Below are 25,515 nucleotides of genomic sequence, written 5' to 3'. Positions count from 1 at the left end.
AAATTGACTGGAGAAAACCCAAGAATACACCGCAAACCCAGACGTAGTTCTGAAGGAAAATGAAAATTGAGCGGAAGCACGTAGGAGGGCGGAGCCAGGCTACCGATTGATCGGCTGGGGACTGGAATTGGCCGATTTTCACGTGATCAGTCGGTCAAATTGTCAGTCTGACATATGCCGATTTTATGCCGGTCAAATGCACTCGGGCGGCGCATGATTAACATCGCACAACATCAACATCACACGCGCACACGGAACGCACATGTAGGAAACTCGTGAATTACGGCCGCTTCACACCGCAAGCGTGAGCGGCGCGTATTTTTCCGGCGACTCAATGAGCGCATTCACACCAAGCGGGAAATCCATCCGCCGGAAATCAAAGCTTCCTCGGGGGCCGCCATAGCAGACCATCTCCTGCTGTTAGCATCCCATTGACTCCCATTCATTTTGGCGTCACTTTGACAGCGAATAACTTTACATCTGAGGCGTTTAAAGACTCCATTTGTCCATTATTTATTTCTAAAGAAACACGACAATGTATAAAAGGCTCCATTACCTTGTATTTTACGTTATGACCTCGTAGAAGCAGTTTTTGTAAAAATAGGCTAACGATTGCGTCATAACCACTCGACTCTCTGTCGCATTAGATTACCGTATAGACACAAAAAGTGCCCAAACTGCACATCATTTGCATACTAGTGTGTTTAACAAGAACTGTCGGCTATGTCGGAAAAGAAAATGAAGACTCAATATTTATAGAAAATTTAAAATTGTGTTTTTATTGTTCAGTTTGGGTAGGCTAAAAGTATATGGTGTTTTATAAAAAATTGTTGTCTGTGCTGTAAAATCGGAATCGGACTAGAAAATTGTAATCAGTGCATCTCAATTTTTTTTTCTTATGAAAATGTCTCTTTGATGATGATGTCCTGGAAAGATGATAAATTGCTAAATCTGCTAAATGCATTAGATCGGCTCTAAAAACCGAGTGTGCCTTTTACCTAGACAGCATCTTTTTATTGTGATAAGCAATTCTTAACCAGCATAGCCATAGCCAATTCGCATTTTGCTTTTCGATTTATTATAAAATTATTATTATGATACAATCGGGTGGACATTTCGGGGGGCTAATTAAGCCCTTCTAAAATGGGCCTAGTGACGCCTATGGACTTCACATCTTGATAAAACAATTTTTAGATATTTGTGATGGACAACAAGACAAAAATACTAAGTAAGAAAATAATTTTTGAGAGAAATGTTGATCATAAATTCTCTTATGTGATTAAGAATTCAGTCTGAATAAAATGGGCTATATTAGCCCATATTTGTGTCATAATCTTAGGATCGAGTCTCTGTGGTTCATGTCGGCAGTAAATACCGACTCTCTCTTTATATTGTTCTTCTTGCAGATCATAACCATGAGAGATTACGTCCCAAAGATCATTGGACGGGCAGCTTTTGATGAGTATATCGGACCGTACGAGGGTTATGACGACTCTGTGAATCCTTCAGTGTCAAACGTGTTCGCCACGGCTGCGTTCCGCTTCGGTCATGTGACCATCTCACCGCTGCTCGCGAGACTCAACCGCAGCTTCCAGGAGCACGAGCGCTTCCCGTCCCTGAGCCTCCATCAGACCTTCTTCAGCCCCTGGAGACTCGTGCAGCAAGGTCCCGATCCTCTCACTCTGACCCACACACTGTAGATCATCACTGTAGAGTCCGAACCACTGTACACTGTATTCTGATCAAGAGCGTGTGTGTGTGTGAGTGTGACTGTGTGTGTGTGTGTACTTGGTATACATTACATTGTGGGAACCATAATGTCCCCACAAGGATAGTAAAACCTGAGATCACCTCCATTGTGGGGACCAGCCAGCGGTCCCCATGAGGGGAATGGGTTAATAAACATACTAAATTATATATTTTTGAAAATGTAAAAATGCAGAATGTCTCCTGTGATGGGTAGGTTTAGGGATAGGGGCAGTGTAAGGGGATAGAATATACAGTTTGTACAGTATAAAAACCATTACGCCTATGGAATGTCCTCACAAGGATAGAAATGAAAGCTTGTGTGTGTGTGTGTGTGTGTGTGTGTGTGTGTGTGTGAGTGTGTGTGTGTGTGTGTGTGTGAGAGAGAGAGAGTGGTTGAGTGTGAAGTGTGTGTGTGAAGCGTGTGTGTGTGTGTGTGTGTGTGAGAGACAGAGTGGTTGAGTGTGAAGTGTGTGTGTGAAGCGTGTGTGTGTGTGTGTGTGTGTGTGTGTGTGTGTGAGAGAGAGAGTGGTTGAGTGTGAAGTGTGTGTGTGTGTGTGTGTGTGTGTAAGAGAGAGAGTGGTTGAGTGTGAAGCGTGTGTGAAGCGTGTGTGAAGCGTGTGTGTGTGTGTGTGAGAGAGAGAGTGTGTGTGTGTGTTAGATATTGTGTGTGTGTGTGTGTGTGTGTGTGTGTGTGTGTGTGTGTGAGAGTGTGTGTGTGTGTGTGTGTGTGAGAGAGTTTGTGTGCGTGTGTCTGAGTCTATTTTTAACAGTCTATGGTCTGAGTGTGTGTGCGTGTGTGTTAGAGATTGTGTGAGTGTGTGAGAGTTTGTGTGTGAGTTTGTGTGTGTGTGTGCGTGCGTGCGTGCGTGTGTGTGTGTGTGTGTGTGTGTGTGTGAGAGAGCATGTGTGAGAGTTTGTGTTTGAGTGTGTGTGTGTGTGTGTGCGCGAGCGTGTGTGTGTGTGCGTGTGTGAATGTGTGTGTGCATGAGTCTGTGTGTGTGTGTGTGTGTGTGTGTGTGTGTGTGAGTGTGTGTGTGTGTGTGCGTGCGTGCGCGTGCGTCTGTGTCTGTGTGTGTGTGTGTGTGTGTGTGTGTGTGTGTGTGTGTGCGTGCGTGCGTGTGTGTGTGTGTGTGTGTGTGTGCTGATGGAGACTCTGCTGGAGACTTTTTTTTAACTCATGCAAAATATTGAAACGCATCCCAAGTTGATAAGCAAGAAGTAAAAGAGTTTCAGGAAAGGCTGACTTCATTATAGAGTTGATTCATGCAAACATGTCCAGGCAAGGGACAGAAATATTGAATATGTCAATATTAAATTATTACTGCTGCAACTGGCAGACTCATTAATGAAGCACTGAATAATTTCTCTCATTCAGTTTCTAACTGAATGATTTATAGTTTTAAGTTAAACTCAGTCGCACATCAAGAGGACATTTTACACACATTCTGATCTATAGAAGACAACCTGACAACAACAAAAGTAAATCCAAACATGAGGAGAAAACATAACCACAACCGGGAACAATAGGAATATAAAATACATTTCAACATAAGAGTCATTAAACACAAACCAGAACAGAAATGTTGCTCAGCTGCTGTACATTTTACATCAATTATATGTGACCCTGGATAAAAAATCACATGGATGCAATTTTCTGAAATTGAGATGTATATATCATCTGAAAGCTGAATAAATAAGCTTTCCAGTGATGTATGGTTTGTTAGGATAGGACAATATTTGGTCGAGACACAACTATTGAAAATCTGGAATCTGAGGAGCAAAAAAATCGAAACATTGAGAAAATCTCCTTTAAAGTTGTGCATTTATGTTCACGATTGTGCTGCATTCACTCACAAAAATACATGTTTTATATATTTACGGTAGGACATTTACTAAATATCCTCATGGAACATGATCTTAATATCCTCATGATTTTTGGCATAAAAGAAAAATGGATAATTTTGACCCATACAATGTATAGTTGCTATTGCCACAGATATACCCGTGCGGCTCCAGACTGGGTTTGTGATCCAGGGTCACATATTTGGTGTTGAAATTGGTATTCTTATTTCTGATTTTTATTAAGGGAAAAGAAAGTTAGCAGCTCCCCAGCACCGTGATCCACTGTGTTTATGTGTGATGGTCAGTAGCCGCATTTCCATTACAGTTTTGCGCCAAACTTTTGCGATTTTTTTTCTCCTCTAAATGTCGACAAAAAACGATTGCGAAATGATGGCGTTTCCATTAACCGATGTTATGCGACTAAAACTTAATTTTTTCCTCTCGCCATAAGTCACTCCAAAAATCATAGCAACAGACATTGGTAGGTTTACAGTACGTATATCCCAGCCACTGCACTGGCCATTATTAATAATGGAAGGAGACGTGTGTGTGTGTGTGTGTGTGTGTGTGTGTGTGTGTGTGTGTGTGTGTGTGTGTGTGTGTGTGTGTGTGTGTGTGTGTGTGTGTGTGTGTGTGTGTGTGTGTGTGTCCAATCATTAAAGGCAAGGAAAGACACGAGCGGCTCATATGAGGAGTTTCTGGGAGTTTCTCCCTCAGTTCTGCTTCGATGTCGTGATTGTGGCGTTTCTTTGAGGTTTAGAATCCAGTATTCCTGTAATTCTTTTGTCTCGTATTCTGTCCAAACACACCGCCGCGTCATTAAACAAATAAATGTGGTGATTAGTTCTTGTTTTTTCCAGCTACGTCGTCTTCTCTCTAAGATCAAATCCTCCCTTTCTGAGAAAACCTTAAGAGATTGCTGTCCATGCGCTCATTACATCACGGTTGGATTATTGCAACTCTCTTTACTTTGGCAAACCCAAACACTACTGTATATTGCTCGTCTCCAACTAGTTCAGAACGCTGCTGCAAAGTTCCTCAAAAGAAAACGTAAATTTGATCATGTTTCACCCATCTTAAAATCACTGCATTGGCTACCTGTGCATTTTAGAATTGAGTTTAAAATTCTTCTTTTTGTTTTTAAATCCGTAAATAATCTGGCACCAGAGGTGGACAAAGTACACAACTTCCTTACTTGAGTAAAAGTACAGATACTACTGGTCAAATATTACTCTGTTACAAGTAAAAGGGGTAAAGACCAATTTTTACTTATGTAAAAGTACAGAAGTACTCGTTTTTAAAAGTACTTAAGTATAAAAGTAAATGTCAATGCATTGTTTTATTATTGTTGCATGTAATAATTACAGTACCAGGTGCCTCTGAATCTTGGTCGGCATACCTATCCTCATATCAATATCACATTTATTTCTAGAACACAGTTCCAGTCGTGGGATTGAATAAGTCAATCAATAACGTCCACAATGGTTTCGGACACACAAATGGCTGTTCCCAGTTTTTTGACTTTTAGTATGAATATGTTAGTCGTACTGTTATCTATAAGCTAGTGTGCTCCAAAACAATGACAAATGTCGCATTTAGAAGACAAAACCCAACGATGAAAATTAAAATCAGGTTGATGTCAGAATCCAACGTCAGATTGACGTTAATCTCCAAAATTGGACAGACGTTGTATTGTGGTTGAAAATCGGGTTGACGTCAGAAACCAACATCAACCGACGTCAACCAGCTTTCATTTACAACCAAAGTGCAACCCCTGCAACCCAAATCATCCCTGACTGACGTCACTACTCTCTACTCAAGGACCTTGACAGAAATGTAGTGGAGTAAAAAGTTCGATATTTGTCTTTCAAATGTAGTGAAGTTAAAGTAAAAAGTTTGCAGAAAAAATAATACTCAAGTAAAGTACAGATACTCAAAGAGTGTACTTAAGCACAGTACTCAAGCAAATGTACTTTGTTACTGTCCACCTCTGTCTGGCACCGAGCTATTTGTCTGAGCTACTCTGTCCACACAATCCCACACGAAACCTGAGGTCTGGTGATCAGAGACTTTTGTCTGTCCCCAGATCACGGTTAAACAATAGAGAGCCTTTGCGATTGCTTCCGGTTTACATCAGAGCGGCTCAATCTCTAACTGTTTTTAAATCCTCTCTTAAAACCAAATTTTTTTCTTTAGCTTTTAATTCACTATGAGTTTCTGTCATGATTGTGTGGTTTGTCCTTGTTCTTTATGTTGTGTATTGTTCAGCACTTTGGTCAGCCCTGGTTGCTGTTCTTAAATGTGCTCTATAAATAAATACAAAGTTGAAACTTGTAGGTGGTCTGGATCCGGTCCTGCGAGGTCTTCTGGGACGTCCAGCTGTCCTGCAGAACCAGGACCATCTCATGACAGAAGAACTGACGGAGAGACTCGTGGTCCTCAACATCCCGGAGTCTGTGGATCTGGCGGCGCTGAACCTGCAGCGAGGACGAGACCACGGCTTACCAGGTGACTGCGTCAGAGCGGTTATTATCACGGACACTTCATATTCAGAAATATTGTTGACCTGACTGCACTCACACTATTAGACAAGACCTGAACTGAGCTGGATGGTGACATCTCATGCTTTGAATGAATTGAAGTCATTCCATAATAGAGAGCTTAAGCCCCGCCCCTCCACTTCCGGCTCATGGGACCTTATTTCGGAAAAAAATATGTATGGTAGTCAATGGCGAGAGACAACTTATCTTTTTATTCCGTCCGAACTGTGCCCTGAATTACACATATGATGTTTGTCAATTTAAAAGATAATTATGAAAGTCAAGAAAGTCGCAGTTTGTCATAAAACAGAAGAGTAACGTTTAGTTTTATGTGGAAATCGCTCAATGAACTACATCTCTCATCTCGCACTATACGTCACCGTTGCTCGTGTGTGTGTGCAGTCTGGTACAACACACTCCGGCATCACGGCGTAACGTTACGATTATAACGGAAGACTATAGAAAACATGACAGACGTTAGCTTCAGTAAAGTTAGCTTCAGTAAAGTTAGCTTCAGTAAAGTTAGCTTCAGTAAAGTCAGCTTCAGTAAAGTTAGCTTCAGTAAAGTTAGCTTCAGTAAAGTCAGCTTCAGTAAAGTTAGCTTCAGTAAAGTTAGCTTCAGTAAAGTCAGCTTCAGTAAAGTTAGCTTCAGTAAAGTCAGCTTCAGTAAAGTTAGCTTTAGTAAAAGTTAGCTTCAGTAAAGTTAGCTTCAGTAAAGTTAGCTTTAGTAAAAGTTATCTTCAGTAAAGTTAGCTTCAGTAGAGTTTGCTTCAGTAAAGTTAGCTTCAGTAAAGTAAGCTTCAGTAAAGTTAGCTTCAGTAACTTTAGCTTCAGTAAAGTTAGCTTCAGTAAAGTTAGCTTCAGTAAAGTTAGCTTCAGTAAAGTTAGCTTCAGTAGAGTTAGCTTCAGTAGAGTTAGCTTCAGTAGAGTTAGCTTCAGTAAAGTTAGCTTCAGTAAAGTTAGCTTCAGTAAAGTTAGCTTCAGTAAAGTTAGCTTCAGTAAAGTTAGCTTCAGTAAAGTTAGCTTCAGTAAAGTAAGCTTCAGTAAAGTTAGCTTCAGTAACTTTAGCTTCAGTAAAGTTAGCTTCAGTAAAGTTAGCTTCAGTAAAGTTAGCTTCAGTAAAGTTAGCTTCAGTAGAGTTAGCTTCAGTAGAGTTAGCTTCAGTAGAGTTAGCTTCAGTAAAGTTAGCTTCAGTAAAGTTAGCTTCAGTAAAGTTAGCTTCAGTAACTTTAGCTTCAGTAGAGTTAGCTTCAGTAAAGTTAGCTTCAGTAAAGTTAGCTTCAGTAACGTTAGCTTTAGTAAAGTTAGCTTCAGTAAAGTTAGCTTCAGTAGAGTTAGCTTCAGTAAAGTTAGCTTCAGTAAAGTTAGCTTCAGTAAAGTTAGCTTCAGTAAAGTTAGCTTCAGTAAAGTTAGCTTCAGTAAAGTTAGCTTCATTAAAGTTAGCTTCAGTAAAGTTAGCTTCAGTAAAGTTAGCTTCAGTAACGTTAGCTTTAGTAAAGTTAGCTTCAGTAAAGTTAGCTTCAGTAAAGTTAGCTTCAGTAAAGTTAGCTTCATACATTGAGAGAAAAGGTATGACGTCACATGTGCGCCTTCTGGGTTTGTAGTCTTTGTAATGACGTATGTTCACAGTCTTACACCTCAACAGTTTTACATCAAACTGTGACTTTCTTGACTTTAAAATGTATCTTTTAAATTGACAAACATCATATGTGTAATTCAGGGCACAATTCAAACGAGATCAAAATATTTGTTGTCTCTCGCCATTGACTACCATACAATATTTTTTCCGAAATAAGGTCCCATGCTGGTCCACTGGAATAGGAGGGGCTTAGGCTGTCCAAGGAGTTTGATTGACAGGCGATCTGACCAATTATAATCTGCCATCTGCCGAATCCGCCATTTTTGTCTGACAAAGCAGTCAGGACAGTTAGTAGATTAACATGGGAGGATGTGAACTTGAGAAGCGGAGTGTACTGACGCCTTTCACATAGCAAGTGCCAAAACCTTTACCAAGTTTCTTACTATTCTGATAAAGTAAAAAAAAAAAAAAAAAAAAAAAAACGTAACATTTTTCGGTCAAGAATTACCAAACAGAGAAAGAAAAATGAGAATTTTCATTTATTTCAGTAATTCAACTTAAAAGGTGAAACTAATATATTATATAGACTCATTACATGCAAAGTGAGATATTTCAAGCCTTTATTTGTTATAATTTTGATGATTATGGCTTACAGATTATGAAAACCCCAAATTCAAAATGAGAATATTGTGAAAAGGTTTTCATAATTATCAAAATTATAACAAATAAAGGCTTGAAATATCTCACTTTGCATGTAATGAGTCTATATAATATATTAGTTTCACCTTTTAAGTTGAATTACTAAAATAAATGAACTTTTGCACCATATTCTCATTTTTCGAGTTTCACATGTATAGTAGTCTACTGATACTCTGATGAGAGTTAGCTGACATGTAGTTGTATAGTTAATAAACATGTGATCTGTAAACCCGTCTTTCTCCTGCAGGTTACAATGAGTGGAGGGTTTTCTGTGGATTAGGCCGAGTTGAAACCCGATCAGAACTTGCAGAGGTTGTCGGAAGTGATGTTGTGGCAGAGAAAGTGATGGATGTGTATGGACACCCGAACAGCATGGACGTGTGGCTGGGAGGAGTTCTGGAGCGGCCAGTGTCCGGAGCCAGGACTGGAGAACTCTTCTCATGCTTGATTGGGAAACAGATGAAGACGCTGAGGGAAGGAGACAGGTGAGATCGGATCTGAGTCAAGTCAGCTTTACTTCCATAGCACTTCACACAGATAGTTTCAAAGCAGCTTCACTTTAATGAATAACATTCAATGATGAAAACTTCAAATTCTACTGTTAAACCCAGCTAACAGGGAACGATCTTTGGCTAAAGTTCTCGCAAGGTTCTCCAGCAAATGTTCTTCCAGTAACATTAATAGAAAGTGATCTGGTCTTTAAAGGGGTGGTAAAAATGCCATTTTCACAAGATGTAAAATAAGTCTCTGATGTCCCCAGAGTGTGTGTGTGAAGTTTTAGCACAAAATCCCCCACAGATATTTTTTATATAGCATGTTAAAGTTGTCACTTTTTGAGGTTTTGCAAAAACGCACCGTTTTTGTGCCTGTCCCTTTAAATGCAAATGGACTGCTGCAGAGGGCGGGGTTTCAAGAGGTGTGTGTTAGCAGCTGCGATTACCTCTCACACACACACTAAAATGACAGAAACTGTTCTGCCTTTAATGTTAAACCGGAGTCAGACAAAGATGGAGAGACTCAAGAAGAAGTGACACATGTAGAAGAACAGGACGTCTCTGAATGGTTAGTTGATGAATTTATGTCGCTGATGTGGAGTTAACTATCTTCAATTAGGATATTCTGTCATGATAATCTATAAATCGCTCGTATAGGAACTGTTGTGAGATGCACACACAGTGACTTTCTATTGCATGTGAAAAGATGGATGCTAAAGTTTGAGCTGACTCACAAATGTGCTCGACTACAACAACTCTTCCTCTTCTCAACATGGACTGTGTGTTCTGGGGGCGGGGCTTATGTAAATATTAGGGTTGCTGATGTCACTAACCCGGGAGGAATGTCGTGTAGTTCCTACCAGCCGTTTGTTGTAGTCCTTTTCTTTAAAAGCAAATATCTCCCTTTGCTCTGAACTTTGAGCGTTGTAACTTTGCAGATGTTGTTTATGATCAAACAGCAACATTACACACTAACTACAGTTAGAAAACACAACATTACACACTAACTACAGTTAGAAAATGGAAATCATAATCAACCACACCTTTAAAGCTGCCGTCGGCTAGTCTGGCAGATTGAGAGGACTTAGACAACATTTTGAATGTTCATCCCATCTAGTTTGTGCCCGTCAGTGCGTGTGCTTTCTTTCTTTCTTTCTTTCTTTCTTTCTTTCTTTCTTTCTTTCTTTCTTTCTTTCTTTCTTTCTTTCTTTCTTTCTTTCTTTCTTTCTTTCTTTCTTTCTTTCTTTCCTTCCTTCTTTTCTACAGGTGTTTTCTTTTTCCTGGTTGTTTTGGACCTCCTAGCTCTGGTTGTTAACCGAGGAATTGAAAACTTGTTAGTAGTTTTTCTCTCCGCCATCACGCTTCGTACAATCCAACACACCTGCGGACTTCAGGCGTGTGCATGTGATATTGTAACGTGCACGAGGGGGAAGGGGGGATCTGTGGCGTGTGCACGAACTGTGACTGACAGTCAGATCTCACACAGCCCTGCGCTGACTGGACCAGAAGAACTGGGAGGGACCAAAACAAATAACTGTTTCGAAAAAATCTGTTAAATTTACGGTAAAATGCCGGCAGCTGTGTTTGCCAGAAATTTACCAGATAAAATACTGTAGCAACAATTTAGGTTTTACAGACTTGACTTAAAATTTACAGTAATAAACCATATATCATTATCTGACATAATGTTAAAATACCAACCTATTGAAGTATTAATATCTGTTTTGTACCATTGCAATACACTGACAACCACCAATCACAGCAGAGATGAGAGTCACATGATCAATTATAGCTTAACACAAGCAGCTCTTCCACAAGAAAGTTAATACTAATATCTAGAAGCTGCACAGTGTCATTCACACAAACACTAAACACCATCATGGTAACACATGACATTTAAAAAATGCAATAAACATTAATTTAACATCAAATGTAATAAAAAAGCCCTAATGTACATAACTGATTAGAAAAAAAAACGAAGAAAACTATGAAAAAACGGTTATTTCAACAAAAATACATCAAATGTGAAGTGTCACGCAGGGAATTGTGGGAATGTCAATTTACGTTTTTTCACTGTAAATTATACAATGAGTTGTTCTGTTTCACTTTCAAAAACTGTACATTTTTAACGGTATTTTACTGTAAAATTACATTAAATGTACCATTAGATCTATTCACCATTTAGTTATTCACCGTATATAGTACGGAAACTTTCTGTTAACCAATTAAACATTTTTCACTGTAGCCTTTTACAGTCTTTTACCGTTAAAATCACGATAATTTGTTACTATAATAGTGCCATTATTCAATAAATAGTTATGCAGTTTTGTTTTGACTAGTACAAATTACAGAGGTTAGATGTTTAAAACAAGATTTGCTTTTCTCCATGTCAATCCAAACCCTTATTTTACGTGGGAGAAGCACAAGAGATGTTATTTGTCAAATGATTCCTTTATCTTGTCTGAATTCATGTCAAAATGCTATGAATAACACATGGCACAATCAAAACGTTGATATTTTTGGTGTGATTCAGATTCTGGTGGGAACACGCCGGTGTGTTTTCCCCAAAACAAAGACAGGAACTCCAAAGGCACTCTCTGTCTCGTGTCATCTGTGACAACAGTGGAGTGACGGAGGTTCCTCTTGATCCGTTCAGAGCCCACACTTACCCGGAGGACTTTCTCTCCTGCGGGAACATCCCTTCGTTGGATCTGGAGGAATGGAAAGAACAACCGGATGACGGTTCGTATATGTGACCGTTTTTAATTGACCCTTCGCAGGGAGCTTGATTGACAGGTGATCTGACCAATCATACTTCGCCATCCGCCATTTTGTCCGACAAAGCAGTCAGGACAGTTAGTAGATTAACATGGGAGGATTTGAACTTGAAAAGCGGAGTGTACTGACGCATTTCCGCGGTTAAAACAACATTCCTTCTGATGTTCATTCATGTTTATTTGATGCTATAAATGAACTAGAAGGAAGAGACGAGCGGCTTTAACTGAGGCGACACAGCGATCTGTCACACACATTAAAGAGCCACAAAACGGTGTTTATTGTTTAAATTTCTTTTAAAAAATGACCATATTTGAAAGGTGAGACTTTGTTTAATATGTTTAATATCAAAAGTAACCGAAAAGTAACCTGGGATGTGTCTGTCGGCGTGTTGTCAGTGTCTCTCTGCACATGGTGTGTGTGTGAGAGCGGCGTAGCTTGTCGGACATAGCGACAGTAACTAAGGGGGGCGGGTCTTTGCGAACGGTCAATTGAGCACAACAGTCTCGTTCCGGAAGTCATGAAAAACTACATTTCCCAAATGTGATGAAAAACTACATTTCCCAAAAACGGAGTGTACTGACGCCTTTCCGCCACTAGCGGCGCCAGGATTTTGATTGTAGGTGGGCCTCCAAAAAACTGGATGGGCCAGTTCAAATAAGCCACATAAAAAAAAAAACGTGTTCCCCTTCATCTTCGTTTCAGCGCTTTTCTGCGGCACTTAAGACAGGACTCAGTGGATTTCTAAATTTCTGATGTCCATCTACAGATGCCAATAATGAATCAAAATAAGATTATTTGTTTTATTTACAAACTTTTGTTTCGTAATGTTTTCATAGCCTACCTCAATAGCGTACCAACAGACTTCGGTGTGCTCAGATGTGTGCGCGCTGCAGTTGCTAGGAAACACAGACGCGCGCAGACATGGATTTCTGTCGCGCGGGTCAGCTTCTGTTTTCGGTTGAACTGCGTTGCTTTTACAAGCGTTGATTGTTTTATTACTGCGTTGCAAATTGATCATTTTTATATTTCTATTAACTACACTGACAAATCAAATACATTTTTAAACTCAAACTTCAGATTTACTGGGGTACAGCAGATTTATACGGGTCTAGCAACGCCCGTGGGCCCGGACCTAAAATGGTGCTTTCCGCGGTTAAAACAACATTCCTTCTGATGTTCATGTTTATTTGATGCTATAAATGAACTAGAAGGAAAAGATGATCGGTTCACGAGCGGCTTTAACTGAGGCGACACAGCGATCTGTCACACACATTAAAGAGCCACAAAACGCTATTTATTGTTTAAATTTCTTTAAAAAAATTACCAAATTTGAAAGGTGAGACTTTGTTTAATATGTTTAATATCAAAAGTAACCGAAAAGTAAGCTGGTCTGTGTCTGTCAGTGTGTTGTCAGTGTCTCTCTGCTCCGCGATGTGTTTTTCACTGCGTGAGAACATGGTGTGTGTGTGTGTGTGTGTGAGAGCGGCGTAGCTTGTTGGACATAGCGACAGTAACTAAGGGGGCGGGTCTTTGAACGGTCAATTTACGGACACTAACCCTCTTTTCCAGCTTTTTTTTAGATTGAGATATTAGGTTAAAATGTACATATACACTACTGTTTATTATATTTTTTTTATTATATGATTGTAATATATATTATATGATATGTTGTAATTATATATTTTTATATTCATTTTATAAAAATAGTATTTTATTCCTGTGATCAAAGCTGAATTTTCAGCATCATTACTCCAGTCTTCAGTGTCACATGATCCTTCAGAGATCAGTATAATATGAGGATTTGATGCTCAAGAAACATTTCTGATTATTATCAAAATGAAAACAGCTTCTTCGTATTTTTGGACAAACCATGATAAAAAAAAATCAAGATTCTTTGATGAATAGAAAGAACAGCATTTATTAGAAATTAAATCTTTTGTAACTTTATCAAATGTTTACTTTAGATCAATTTAATACATCCTTATTAAAGTATTAATTTTGTAAAGAAATATCTATCTGACCCCAAACTTTTGAATGGTTATATATTTGCAGTATATTTATATATTAACTGGCAGTTTTCCACCATCTTTTCCTTCACTATAGCCCTGAGGTGTAAAAAATTATTCCATGTGGCTTCTCAATTAATTTAACACATAATCGCTGCATGCATAATAAGCATAATAAGCATATCATAATTAGAAATAGCATGTCACACCGCAGGAAGCTTCATGTCAGCCTCCTGTATGTGTGCATGTGTTTACTGTCCAAACACAGCTAAATATTGCTGTGGGACTTCATGAAGAGCAAAGAGGCTGTCATTTGAGGAATAGTCTCTATGAGGAATAAAAGATTCACTCAAACTCACCGAGTCCCACGCTGAGCTGGTTTCATCAAACTGCTGGTGTAAAATATTCTAAGTGTGAAGCCTTGCCAGTATTTGTCATGTTCTGACAATGGACTGATCATTTTTCATTTTTACTTACAATACACTACAGTTCAAAAGTTTGGGGTCAGTGAGATTTTTTTATTACATAAATAAACACTTTTATTCAGCAAGAATGCATTAATCAAAAGTGACAGTAAAGACATTTATAATGTTACAAAAGATTCTATTTCAAATAAATGCTGTTCTTTTAGAACTTTATATTCACAAAGAATCCTGAAAACAAAAGGTATCGTGTCAAAATGTAAAAATTATGAATCAAAACAACTGTTTTTTCAACATTGATAATAATCAGAAATGTTTCTTGAGCATCAAATGATTTCTGAAGGATCATGTGACACTGAAGACTGGAGTAATGATGCTGAAAATTCAGCTTAAGAATAAATTACAGTTTCATATTCACATAGAAAACAGCTATTTTAAATGATAATAATATTTCACAATATTACAGTTTTTACTGTATTTTTTATTAATAAATGCCTTGGTGAGCAGAAGAGACATCTTTCAAAAACATTAAATAATTTTACTGACCCCAAACTTTTGAAAGGTCGTGTGGATCCACGAATAATGTTTTCAGGAAATCTTTCAGTGTGACTGATACGGGGTTTCCAGAAAAATTAACAAATGTGGTTCTTCCTCTGTATTTTTGCCTTGTTTTCAAGTACAAATATCTAAATATTCTTAAATCAAGATACATTTACTTGAGAAGCAAAATGACTGAAGATATGAAGTTTTCTGAATAATGTATGAAAATGTAGTGAGTTTATGTTTAAAACAAACACAAATATCTGTCAGGGTCAGAAAAATATACGTTTATTTTTCTTAGCCCATTGACAGATGTTTGTTCTTGTTTTATGCCTAAACTCACTTAAAGGAACACTTCACCTCTGGAAAGATGAATGTGTATTTAAAATGGGTCATTTATGTAGAAGAAATGTGAAATTATTTTTTTATTTGGAGCCTTCTAGACTGAGAAAAGCCAGAACATGTATTTTTGGCTTATGGGGATGAAAGACAACAACTCCCAGAATGCACTTGCTTCGCTGCCCTAGGCCACGCCTACCGGTAAGAGATCCCAGTAAACAAGGCTATTCTACTAGTGAGTCTCCGTGAGTCTGCCCGGTATTTTGATGTTGCCCAAAATGTCCAGGATTCGGCTTTTGCGTTCTACAGTCGCCATTCCTCAGGTTTACTGCGGCGAGCGGGACGAGACTGACGGCCGCGGGAGAACGGCGCGAGGCCGGTGGCGTGATTACTGTGAGACGCACCAGTCTCGTATCTCTCACGGAGGAGCGGGAATTTTCTTAGCAATGTTAAAACGCACATTAACCGATCACTTGTTTAGCGTTCATGTAAACACTACATTCAGATTCACCAATCGGAATGAGTTCAGTTAGATTGAAACAAAAGGTGTGCGTGTAAACAATGAATGGCGACTGCAGAAAGCAAAAGCCGAATCCTGGACATTTTGGACGATCTCGACGGCCGGACATGTCCGGGAAAAAGAGGATGGTAACCGCTACTACTCAGCTTTCTCCACAGAATAAGAAACTTTTGCTTAGCTTCCAAATAAAATATGGCTGACACTATATGTACATTCTGTGAGTGAGATCCTCCCTCTATGGGCGGGCTGAGAACATGCGGAACAGCGCCTTCTACTGGATAAATGATGAGCTAGTGTTTGTAGTCTTACCCTTATTCAAAGAAATTGGACTTCCTGCTTTTTATGACGCAAAATGACGATTTTTGCGTCATAAAAAGCAGGAAGTGGAACACTTAAATCCTTATTTCTCCCATCTCAGGGGAAAATAAGGGAATAAGCCATGACCATTCGAAAATGTGACTGGGTTTCTAAAGATACAAAGTCTAATGCAAATGGGTGAAGTGTTCCTTTAATATTGATCACTATTTTCAGTAAACATGAGATAATATATTAAGTCATTTTGCTTCTCAAGTAAATGTATATTGATTTAATAAAAACAGAAGGAGAACATTAATTGCAGTGCATCTAGCGAGAATATAATGTTGATATATGTGACCCTGGATCTCAAACCCTGGAGTCTGGAGCCGCACGGGTATATCTGTGGCAATAGCAACTACACATTGTATGGGTCAAAATTATCCATTTTTCTTTTATGCCAAAAATCATGAGGATATTAAGATCATGTTCCATGAAGATATTTAGTAAATGTCCTACCGTAAATATATAAAACATGTATTTTTGTGAGTGAATGCAGCACAATCGTGAACATAAATGCACAACTTTAAAGGAGATTTTCTCAATGTTTCGATTTTTTTGCTCCTCAGATTCCAGATTTTCAATAGTTGTGTCTCAACCAAATATTGTCCTATCCTAACAAACCACACATCAATGGAAAGCTTATTTATTCAGCTTTCAGATGATATATACATCTCAATTTAAAAAATTGACCCATGTGACTGGTTTTGTGGTCCAGGGTCACATATATGCATAAAACAATGGCTTGAGGGTACAGGACTCATTGGACTTTAGAAGCCGCTTATAAACCTGAACATCTCAGTAACTGCTCATTTCTGCTCTGGCAACCAGCAGCAATTTGCCGGATGTTTGTTCCTGTTCAGTAATGCTGGTTTGTTCACATAGACATTACTGGGCCACAGGTTGTTGGACTGCAGCCGCTCATGCATTGTATTAACAATCATTTTCAATGTGTTCGCCGCTCCTCAGAGTCTGTAATTCTCACCGCTGGAATCCGGCCCAATGACAAATATTGATCCATTATGAGCCTGCGACGCTGCCAAAACAATTACCGTGAGCAGGCGCACCTGTTACGTGCAATAGAAATGAATCTTTCTAATGAATATAGGCAAATCCCACGGTGGAGTCCGAGAGACGCCGCTCGCGTCATGCCAGATGTAGAAAGCCAGGCCGGTTTGCATTCGCTTGGCCTCCTGACATCTCGGGTCCCGACCCGTTCTCAACACATCTACAGTGTTTATTCAGTCCCGAAGCTCAAGCTGCCCATCAAATAGACTGCTGTCGGCTCAGATAATGTCCTCTGGAGAAGATTGAGTGTGTAAATGGATGTCACAGTGACGTCTGGTCCTCAGGGCATCAACGGCACACGACGCCAACAAGACAAAAACTGCTTTCAACAATACGACCAAACAGATTCTACACGAGGAGAAATGTCTTAAAAATAAAAACTCTGTCAGTATTTACTCTCCCTCATGTCGTTCCGAACCCGACAGACTTTCGTTCATCTTCAGGACACAAATGAAGATGTTTTTGATGATATCTGAGAGATTTCTGTTCCTCCATTGACGGTTACACAACTGACACTTTAAAAGGTTCATAAAGAGATCATAAATCTAATCCACATGAATCGAGCGCTTTAGTCCACGTTTTCTGAAGACACACGATCAAGTCAAGTCAAGTCAAGTCATCTTTATTTATATAGCGCTTTTTACAATACAGATTGTATCAAAGCAGCTTCACAGTGATAACATGAAAATAATACAAAAAATAATTTCATCATCATCCACCTTTAAGGCAGATCTATAATATTGTTGAATATTGAATGTCCCCAACTAAGCAAGCCATAAGGTAAGGCAACAGCGGCAAGGAACCAAAACTCCATCAGGTGACAGAAGGGAGAAAAAAACCTTGGGAGAACCCAGGCTCAGTCGGGGGCCAGTTCTCCTCTGGCCAATGAGTGAACAGTGTATGAAGTTCAGAATGAATCAGAGTATTTGTCCAGTTCCGGTTGTTTGAAGTCAGAGTGGAGAGGAGGAGAGACTGGTTGACACTTCAGGTCAGCGGCGTCGTCGTCGTGTCCTGGCGCTGGTCCTTCATCAGATCTGGATACGGCCTGGTTCCAGTGGACAGCAGTAAACCTCGGGATAGACAGAGAGACTAATATTAGCGTAGACGCCGTCCTTCTTATGATGTACCAAGTACATCAGGATTACGGGAAGTGTTCCCGGTCCCGGCTGTTCTAAACTATGCAGCCTAATTATATAAGTCTATAATGTGTTATGTGTATGCTAGGCTGAAGAGATGTGTTTTTAGTCTAGATTTGAACTGACAGAGTGTGTCTGCTTCCCGGACAATGGTAGGAAGACTGTTCCAAAGTTTTGGTGCTAAATAGGAAAAGGATCTACCGCCAGCAGTCGATTTTGATATTCTAGGTATTATTAACTGACCGGAATTTTGAGATCGCAGTAGACGTGAAGGACTATAATGCGTTAAGAGCTCGCTCAAGTACTGCGGAGCTAAACCATTTAGTGCTTTGTAAGTGATCAGCAATATTTTAAAATTTATCCGATGTTTAATAGGCAGCCAATGCAGTGTTGACAGAACAGGGCTAATATGGTCATACTTCCTGGTTCTAGTAAGAACTCGAGCTGCTGCGTTTTGAACTAGCTGTAGTTTGTTTATTAAGCGTGCAGGGCAACCACCCAGTAGAGCATTACAATAATCTAGCCTTGAGGTCATAAACGCATTAACTAATTGTTCTGCATTATTCATTGAGAGCATATGACGTAATTTAGATATATTTTTAAGATGGAAGAAAGCGGTTTTACAGATACTAGACACATGACTTTCAAATGAAAGATTGGTATCAAAGAGCACACCCAGGTTCCTAACCGACGACGAAGACTTAACAGAGCAGCCATCAAGTGTTAGACAGTACTCTAGGTTATTACGTGTGGAAGTTTTTTGTCCAATAATTAGAATCTCTGTTTTTTCTGAATTTAGTAGTAGGAAATTACTAGTCATCCAATTTTTTATATCGGCTATGCATTCCGTTAATTTTGTGAATTCGTAGGTTTCGTTAGGTTTTGAAGAAATATACAGCTGAGTATCGTCGGCATAACAGTGAAAGCTAATTCCATGTTTCCTAATGATATCTCCTAATGGTAGCATATACAGAGTGAACAGCAGCGGTCCTAGTACTGAGCCTTGTGGTACGCCATACTGAACTTGTGATTGATAAGACATCTCTTCATTTATTGCTACAAACTGATAACGGTCAGATAAGTATGATTTAAACCATGCTAGTGCAATTCCACTAATGCCAACATAATGTTCGAGTCTATTTAAAAGGATGTTGTGGTCAATGGTGTCAAATGCAGCACTAAGATCCAGTAATACTAATAGAGAGATACAACCACGATCGGATGATAAGAGCAAATCATTTGTGACTCTAACGAGAGCTGTCTCGGTACTATGGTACGGTCTAAATCCGGACTGAAAATCCTCGCAGATATCATTTCTTTCAAGAAAGGAACACAGTTGTGAGGATACTGCTTTTTCTAATATTTTTGACAGAAATGGCAGATTAGAGATCGGCCTGTAATTGACTAGCTTTGTAGGATCAAGTTGCTGTTTTTTAACAAGCGGTTTAATCATAGCTAGCTTAAAGGTTTTTGGTACGTATCCTAGAGACAAAGATGAATTAATGATATTAAGAAGAGGATCTATGACATCTGGAAGCATCTCTTTCAGCAGCTTAGTCGGTATAGGGTCTAACATGCACGTTGTCGATTTAGATGATTTGACGAGTTTGCAAAATTCTTCCTCTCCTATAGCAATGAATGAATCAAATTTTCCCTCAGGGAGACTACAATGCACTTCCTGATGCGATACTGTATTAGACGGTTGCATAGTTATAATTTTGTCCCTGATATTATCGATCTTATAAGTGAAGAAGTTCATAAAGTCATTACTGCTGTGTTGCATGGAAACTTCTGGGCTTGAAGCTTTCTTTTTCGTTAGTTTAGCCACTGTTTCAAATAAATACCTAGGATTATGTTTATTATCTTCTAATAGGGTTGAAAAATAAGCAGATCACTTTATATGATTAACAGATTGAATTTAGGCTTAAGAAACATGCTTCCTTTGTGTTTCAGTGTAAAAGAAGCTGAATTGATCAGTTCAGAGCTGAGAGTAAAAGAGGAGGTTGGATTGATGCACAAAAGATGCGATATCTAAAAAAAATATTTCATAAAATATAACTGCCAGCTCTCTGAAGGACACAGATATGAGTTGAATGATGCCTTTCGATCTGTATTTAATTTTTAAACAATCCTTTATATATATATATCCAACTTCACTGTAAAATAATCATTCTATTCAAACTATTAAATGTAAAATGTAGATACATTTTTAATATGAATGTCAAGTTTGGTGTTGAAGGTTCAAATGTCAGTGCTGAGCACATAAATCATTTGTGTTTTAGGTCAAAGCATAATTTAATAATATTTTGCTGTAAAAGTCACGATTAGAGTGATTCATGTTCCCTTCAGTGAAGTTTACTCCATTTCTATGAGTATAAGCAACTTGTTTTGTTGTATAGAAGTAACTCTATATAACCTTTTCAGTTTGAACAACAAACTGATACACAAGTAGACAAACTAAAAAAGTTCTATGTGTCACTATTAATCTTATTCAATTTACATTTATATGTATCGTATGTTTTCACAATATATCATATAGCAGCTTTACAGAAAATGCATCTACATAAAAATTTAGAGTGATTATCAGAGGTGACTGTGTCAAAGTAATGTTCAGTTCTAAGATAATACACACTCATGCAGTTAGCTAACATCAGGTATAGTTTTAGGCAGAAACAATGAGCTCATTAAGGTAATTATTGCAAGTTTTCATCATGATCACATTATATAGAAAATCTGGCAGCGGTGCATTGATGGTTGGCGTCTATTATGTAATGTCAATGTTCAGTTTAATGTATAATGTACGTTTATATGTGACCCTGAACCACAAAACCAGTCATAAGTTTTTTTTATTGAGATGTATATATCACATGAAAGCTGAATAAATAATCTTTCCAGTGATGTGTGGTTTGTTAGGATAGGACAATATTTGGTCGAGATACAACTATTGAAAATCTGGAATCTGAGGAGCAAAAAAATGTAAACATTGAGAAAATCTCCTTTAAAGTTGTGCATTTATGTTCACGATTGTGCTGCATTCACTCACAAAAATACATGTTTTATATATTTACGGTAGGACATTTACTAAATATCTTCATGGAACATGATCTTTACTTTTGAGTTTTGGCATAAAATAAATATCGATAAATTTGACCCATACAATGTATAGTTGGCAATTGCCACAAATATACCCGTGTGACTGGTTTTGTGATCCAGGGTCACATATTATAGTATTTTTTGTTGTTGTTGCAATATTTGTTTTTTGAATAGTTGAGTACAGAAATTCCAACTTTAATGTTGATACAATAATTGTTCCATAAGTTGAGAATACTCAATGTCCTGAAGCTGGTTGCCTCAAGGTTTTGAGTTTTCTCAAATTCAGAATTTTCTATAATAATGCATGCTATAAAATGTATGCGATGATGTGCAGTATTTCTGTTTGATAGATTGACTTCTTCCTCTGCAGACTAGAGACTGCGATACGAGATGCTGACGGCAACACCAGAGGCTCATTTCCAGAAGCAGAACTGTGACGGAGAATAAAGAGCGAGAGCTGCTGAACAACACATGCTGGAACTATACAGGACGGATGAATCAAGACTCGCTTTATGTGGGGATATAATACACTGAGCGCAGGCTCTAATTAATGCTGGATTAATAATCTTTACACAGACCTGCCTCATTCTCCAACGCCACAAAAGCACTGATCAGCGGATCATTTGAAAGCATTTATGAATACGAGCTCAACTCTGAACCAAAGACCAATTGTGCTACAGCTCAATGTAAATGCATTTACTTGCATGTATGTTCAGTGATGCAAGTTCACTGTCTCGTTTCAAAAGTGAAATATAAATGCAATAAATGTGCATTTCCCAGTTTGTGATTTTATTCCTTTTAGGATGCATTTAATCCATGCATATTTATTATTAAAAATATACAAATTTGAAATATTTATTGCAAATCCCATATGTATGTAAGCAAATTTTTGCATTAAGAACAAAAGGTGCAACTGAGTTCGTACAAACTAGTAGTTTCTAATCCCTGAGCGTGAACTTCAGATCCCAATTTAAAACCCTACCAAATGAATGCTGGATGAACCGAAAGCAATGCCTTCCAGTGTCCTTTCTTTGCTATTACTTAATGAGCACAAATCTATTGAAGCAGATGTAGGCTACATTTACATTTTAAACCTTAAATGAAAGTCTTTGGTGAGGACAGACTCATCCGTTTTGACACAAATAGGCATCACATTTGCATTCAGCCATATCTTGTCCTGGTTTTGTTTTAGATAATGGACTACAAAAGCAATCAGTTCTGGAAAATGAGACGGCCGGAATTAAATAAAATGGAGCCTTTTAGGCAATCCACTGCAATCTGTGATGTGTTGACCAATTACCCCTCTCCTGTTCACTGTAACTCAGCAGCGTTTGAGCGTGGAGCTCAGCGTTTCCACAAGCGTATTACAGCAGATCTGTTATTCAGAAGCAATGCGTCTGTACTGTTTGTGTATCACTGATTACACACACACACACACACACACACACACACACACACACACACACACACACATAAAGCCTGATAATGCAGGAGACTGACTGTATTCCTCCGTTCGTCTCGAACGCTGTGAACTTCAAGAATCTTTCTACTTGATCTAAGCAGAAACATTTCAGTGTTTATTTGCTAATGTTAAGTTCATAAGCATACAGGCACACACTGTAAATGCATAAACACTTCACAAACATGAATTCACATCATTTTTCTGAAATGTCAGAATGCAATTCATTATGTTGAATATGGATGGAAGTGAAAAGTAACAGGTAATTTATGGCTAAGAAGTTGTACATTACATTTTGATTTTGTTTACCATGAACTGATGAATCATTCACATCAAGACCAAGAACATTATTTTAAAGAAGCCATGTTATGCCCTTTCACAAAGTCTTGATGTTGTTTGTCTTTACTAGAACATGTTTTCCAGCTTGAATGTTAATTATTTTCCTCATATTCTCCTCTCTTCCCAGTCTGTCAGTAACGCTCTGGGTTGTTTCCCGTACAACTACGTAACTCGCTGCTTCACTATCATAGTACGATACATCGTTGACAAATAAATTCTACCTAAACTAGTCATGACTGTTTCCCGAAACCGCAGTCGCAAATTAGTCGTTCAACCACGTTGGTTAACGATGTCACGCAGGTGGTGTAGTAATAACTAATTGTAATGAATCTGATTGAGATTGAATTAACGCTAGATGTTTTGCTATAAATTACGGTCACGGCATCTGAAGACTATTTCTCATTTTTCTCAGTTATTTTGCTTTATCTTCAGATTCAATCATAGTCTCGTTCTTGCGTACTAGAGCTCGTTCACACATGCGCACTCTTCAAAAACGGTGCTTTAAATCTCTTGACAAACTAAAAGATGTAAATGAAATGTGTATGTATTCTAAATAAAAGACACAGGTTGCACTGAATGTCAGATTGCTTATTTGGCTCAAGATAAGGATTTATTGAGTCCACATGTCATGCAAACAAGAAACTGCTTCTAACCGCAGGTCGACGCTGTAGTTACAAACACACAACTTTGTGAATGTTCGTTGGAACGATAGTTTCTGGAAACACAGACTCGTTGAACTGCTGATAACGACAGAACTTGCGACCATAGTTGGCTAACGATGCTTTCGGGAAACACACCCGTTTACTTCCTGTCTCTATGAAGCCCCTCCTTCTGAAAAGCACACTGTGCTCTGATTGGTCGGCTGGATCAGTGTGTTGTGATTGGTCGAGCGCTTCGAGTGTGTTTGGGAAATGTCCCACCCCTTACCATAACCGCCAGTTTAACACACTACTAACTAACTCCACCAGGCCCCGCCCCTTTATTCTGCATATTAATTATTTAAATGAGGAATATTGTGACATGTTTGTTCCCGGAAGAAACTCAAGACTACAATGGAGGCGTTTCAGGAGTTCAGAAACACTGACACTGATATAGAGAAGAACTCAACAGCAACATTACACACTAGAGAAAGAGGAACATGGAGAAAAAGGCATTTAAAAACGGTAAATGAGGTCAACCTGTAAATGAATAATACAATACATGTAGCCCAAAAGATCAATGCAAGTACAGATATTCTGGGAGATGTTCTAGCATAAGGGAAAGATGTTATATTATAGTGCTGTAGTGTTTTGAAAATTCGCCCTCATGTTCCCACGTTCATAAACAATATCTCGCCTCAGTTCAGTTCAGCTCTGACTCATCATCTCCACAAACACACACATGATGAATGACCGAAAGAAGAAGAGCGGTCCACACTGCACTTTATTCTGGCCAAACACACCCACAGCAAGAGAAACAAGAGGCAGTCACATGACCTCAGTTCGGTTCGTCTTTATACGGGGGCAGAGGAGGAAAATAATGATTGCTGCTAAGATCTTCAAACAAAACTTTGAATATCTTTCTTCATACGTATTCATGATATCAACCCAGCACCTTTTAAACATGATTTTATTTCCCAGCGGACTGATTAAACCCGTGCGCTTGACTCTCAGAAGATGCGCAGCAGTCGATCTGTGATATTAAATCAGTTTTGGATGCAAAATTCACCAGCCGGTCAGTGAGCGAACTGTTGGAGGTCCGTTTAACAAAGTTATGTGGCGGCAAGTGCTTTAGTAGCCTTAAGAAAAATACAACGTACACACTTCACATGGGGCAAAATGCTTTAACAGGAACGCTATGCAAACATATTAGTTTTATATTTGAAACTGGCAGCGGGGAAGATGCTTGGACATTCATTTGTGTTAATAGCCTATGCCGTAGAGACAATAACACTGTCCACATTCAAGCATTTCAAATGACTTAAATAATTCCCCATTTAAAAGCAGATTGAGTTCACATATACAGTAACTGCATGAGTGAAACCCCCTCACCATGTTTGTAGTTTTTTAACACTTTTTATTCGAACTACGTTTGTAGTTCTGAACTGCATCCTCCTCCAAAACGCAATGGATGGGCAATATTTGCCACAGATGTTGTGCTCACCATAGATATCATATAATAAAGACTAGATGTCTCGTCCGCGCTGCTGGCCAATGGAGGTCGACGTCCGCACACGGCGGCCATCTTGCCACAGTCAGCTCGCTCACTCGTAACATTGTGTTTTAATGGTGCATGTACTTTTTAAATAACTGTAACTTGCTCAATTTTCTACCGATTTTCAAACGGGTTGGTTTGTTATAAACGTCAGAGATGTAGTTATGACACTGCGTACTTATGAATAAGTATAATATTATATATTTCAACATGTTCAAGCATCCAGAATTATAGCCACGTTAATAACGTTTGTAAGAAACCAAACCGTTTGTAAATCCGTCAAGATTTCAGCGAGATAAGAGTATTTGTGTTCGTGCAGATCACTCGCCTTACAGAAAGCTTGCCTGTGACAAGATGGCCGCCGG

At 38.7% G+C, this 25,515-nt stretch overlaps 1 protein-coding gene across 2 annotated transcripts in view; it reads left to right on the top strand.

The window, feature by feature from the left end:
* The window catches only part of tpo (thyroid peroxidase), a 48,567-nt gene extending 26,630 nt beyond the window's left edge, over positions 1-21,937 (top strand). For both annotated transcript variants that reach the window (XM_079632346.1, XM_079632345.1), the window contains exons 10-14: positions 1,407-1,665; positions 5,929-6,099; positions 8,657-8,894; positions 11,437-11,645; positions 21,530-21,937. In XM_079632346.1, the coding sequence (XP_079488472.1) occupies positions 1,407-1,665; positions 5,929-6,099; positions 8,657-8,894; positions 11,437-11,645; positions 21,530-21,534 (882 nt within the window). In that variant the 3' untranslated portion in view covers positions 21,535-21,937. The remainder of the gene's footprint in view (positions 1-1,406; positions 1,666-5,928; positions 6,100-8,656; positions 8,895-11,436; positions 11,646-21,529) is intronic.
* The last annotated feature ends 3,578 nt before the right edge of the window (positions 21,938-25,515 follow it).

Source organism: Phoxinus phoxinus (genome assembly GCF_949152265.1).
Source record: "Phoxinus phoxinus genome assembly, chromosome: 13".
NCBI classification, from domain to species: Eukaryota; Metazoa; Chordata; class Actinopteri; order Cypriniformes; family Leuciscidae; genus Phoxinus; species Phoxinus phoxinus.
The sequence above is the reverse complement of the archived record's forward strand: the minus strand, read 5'-3'. Positions and strand labels throughout refer to the sequence as shown.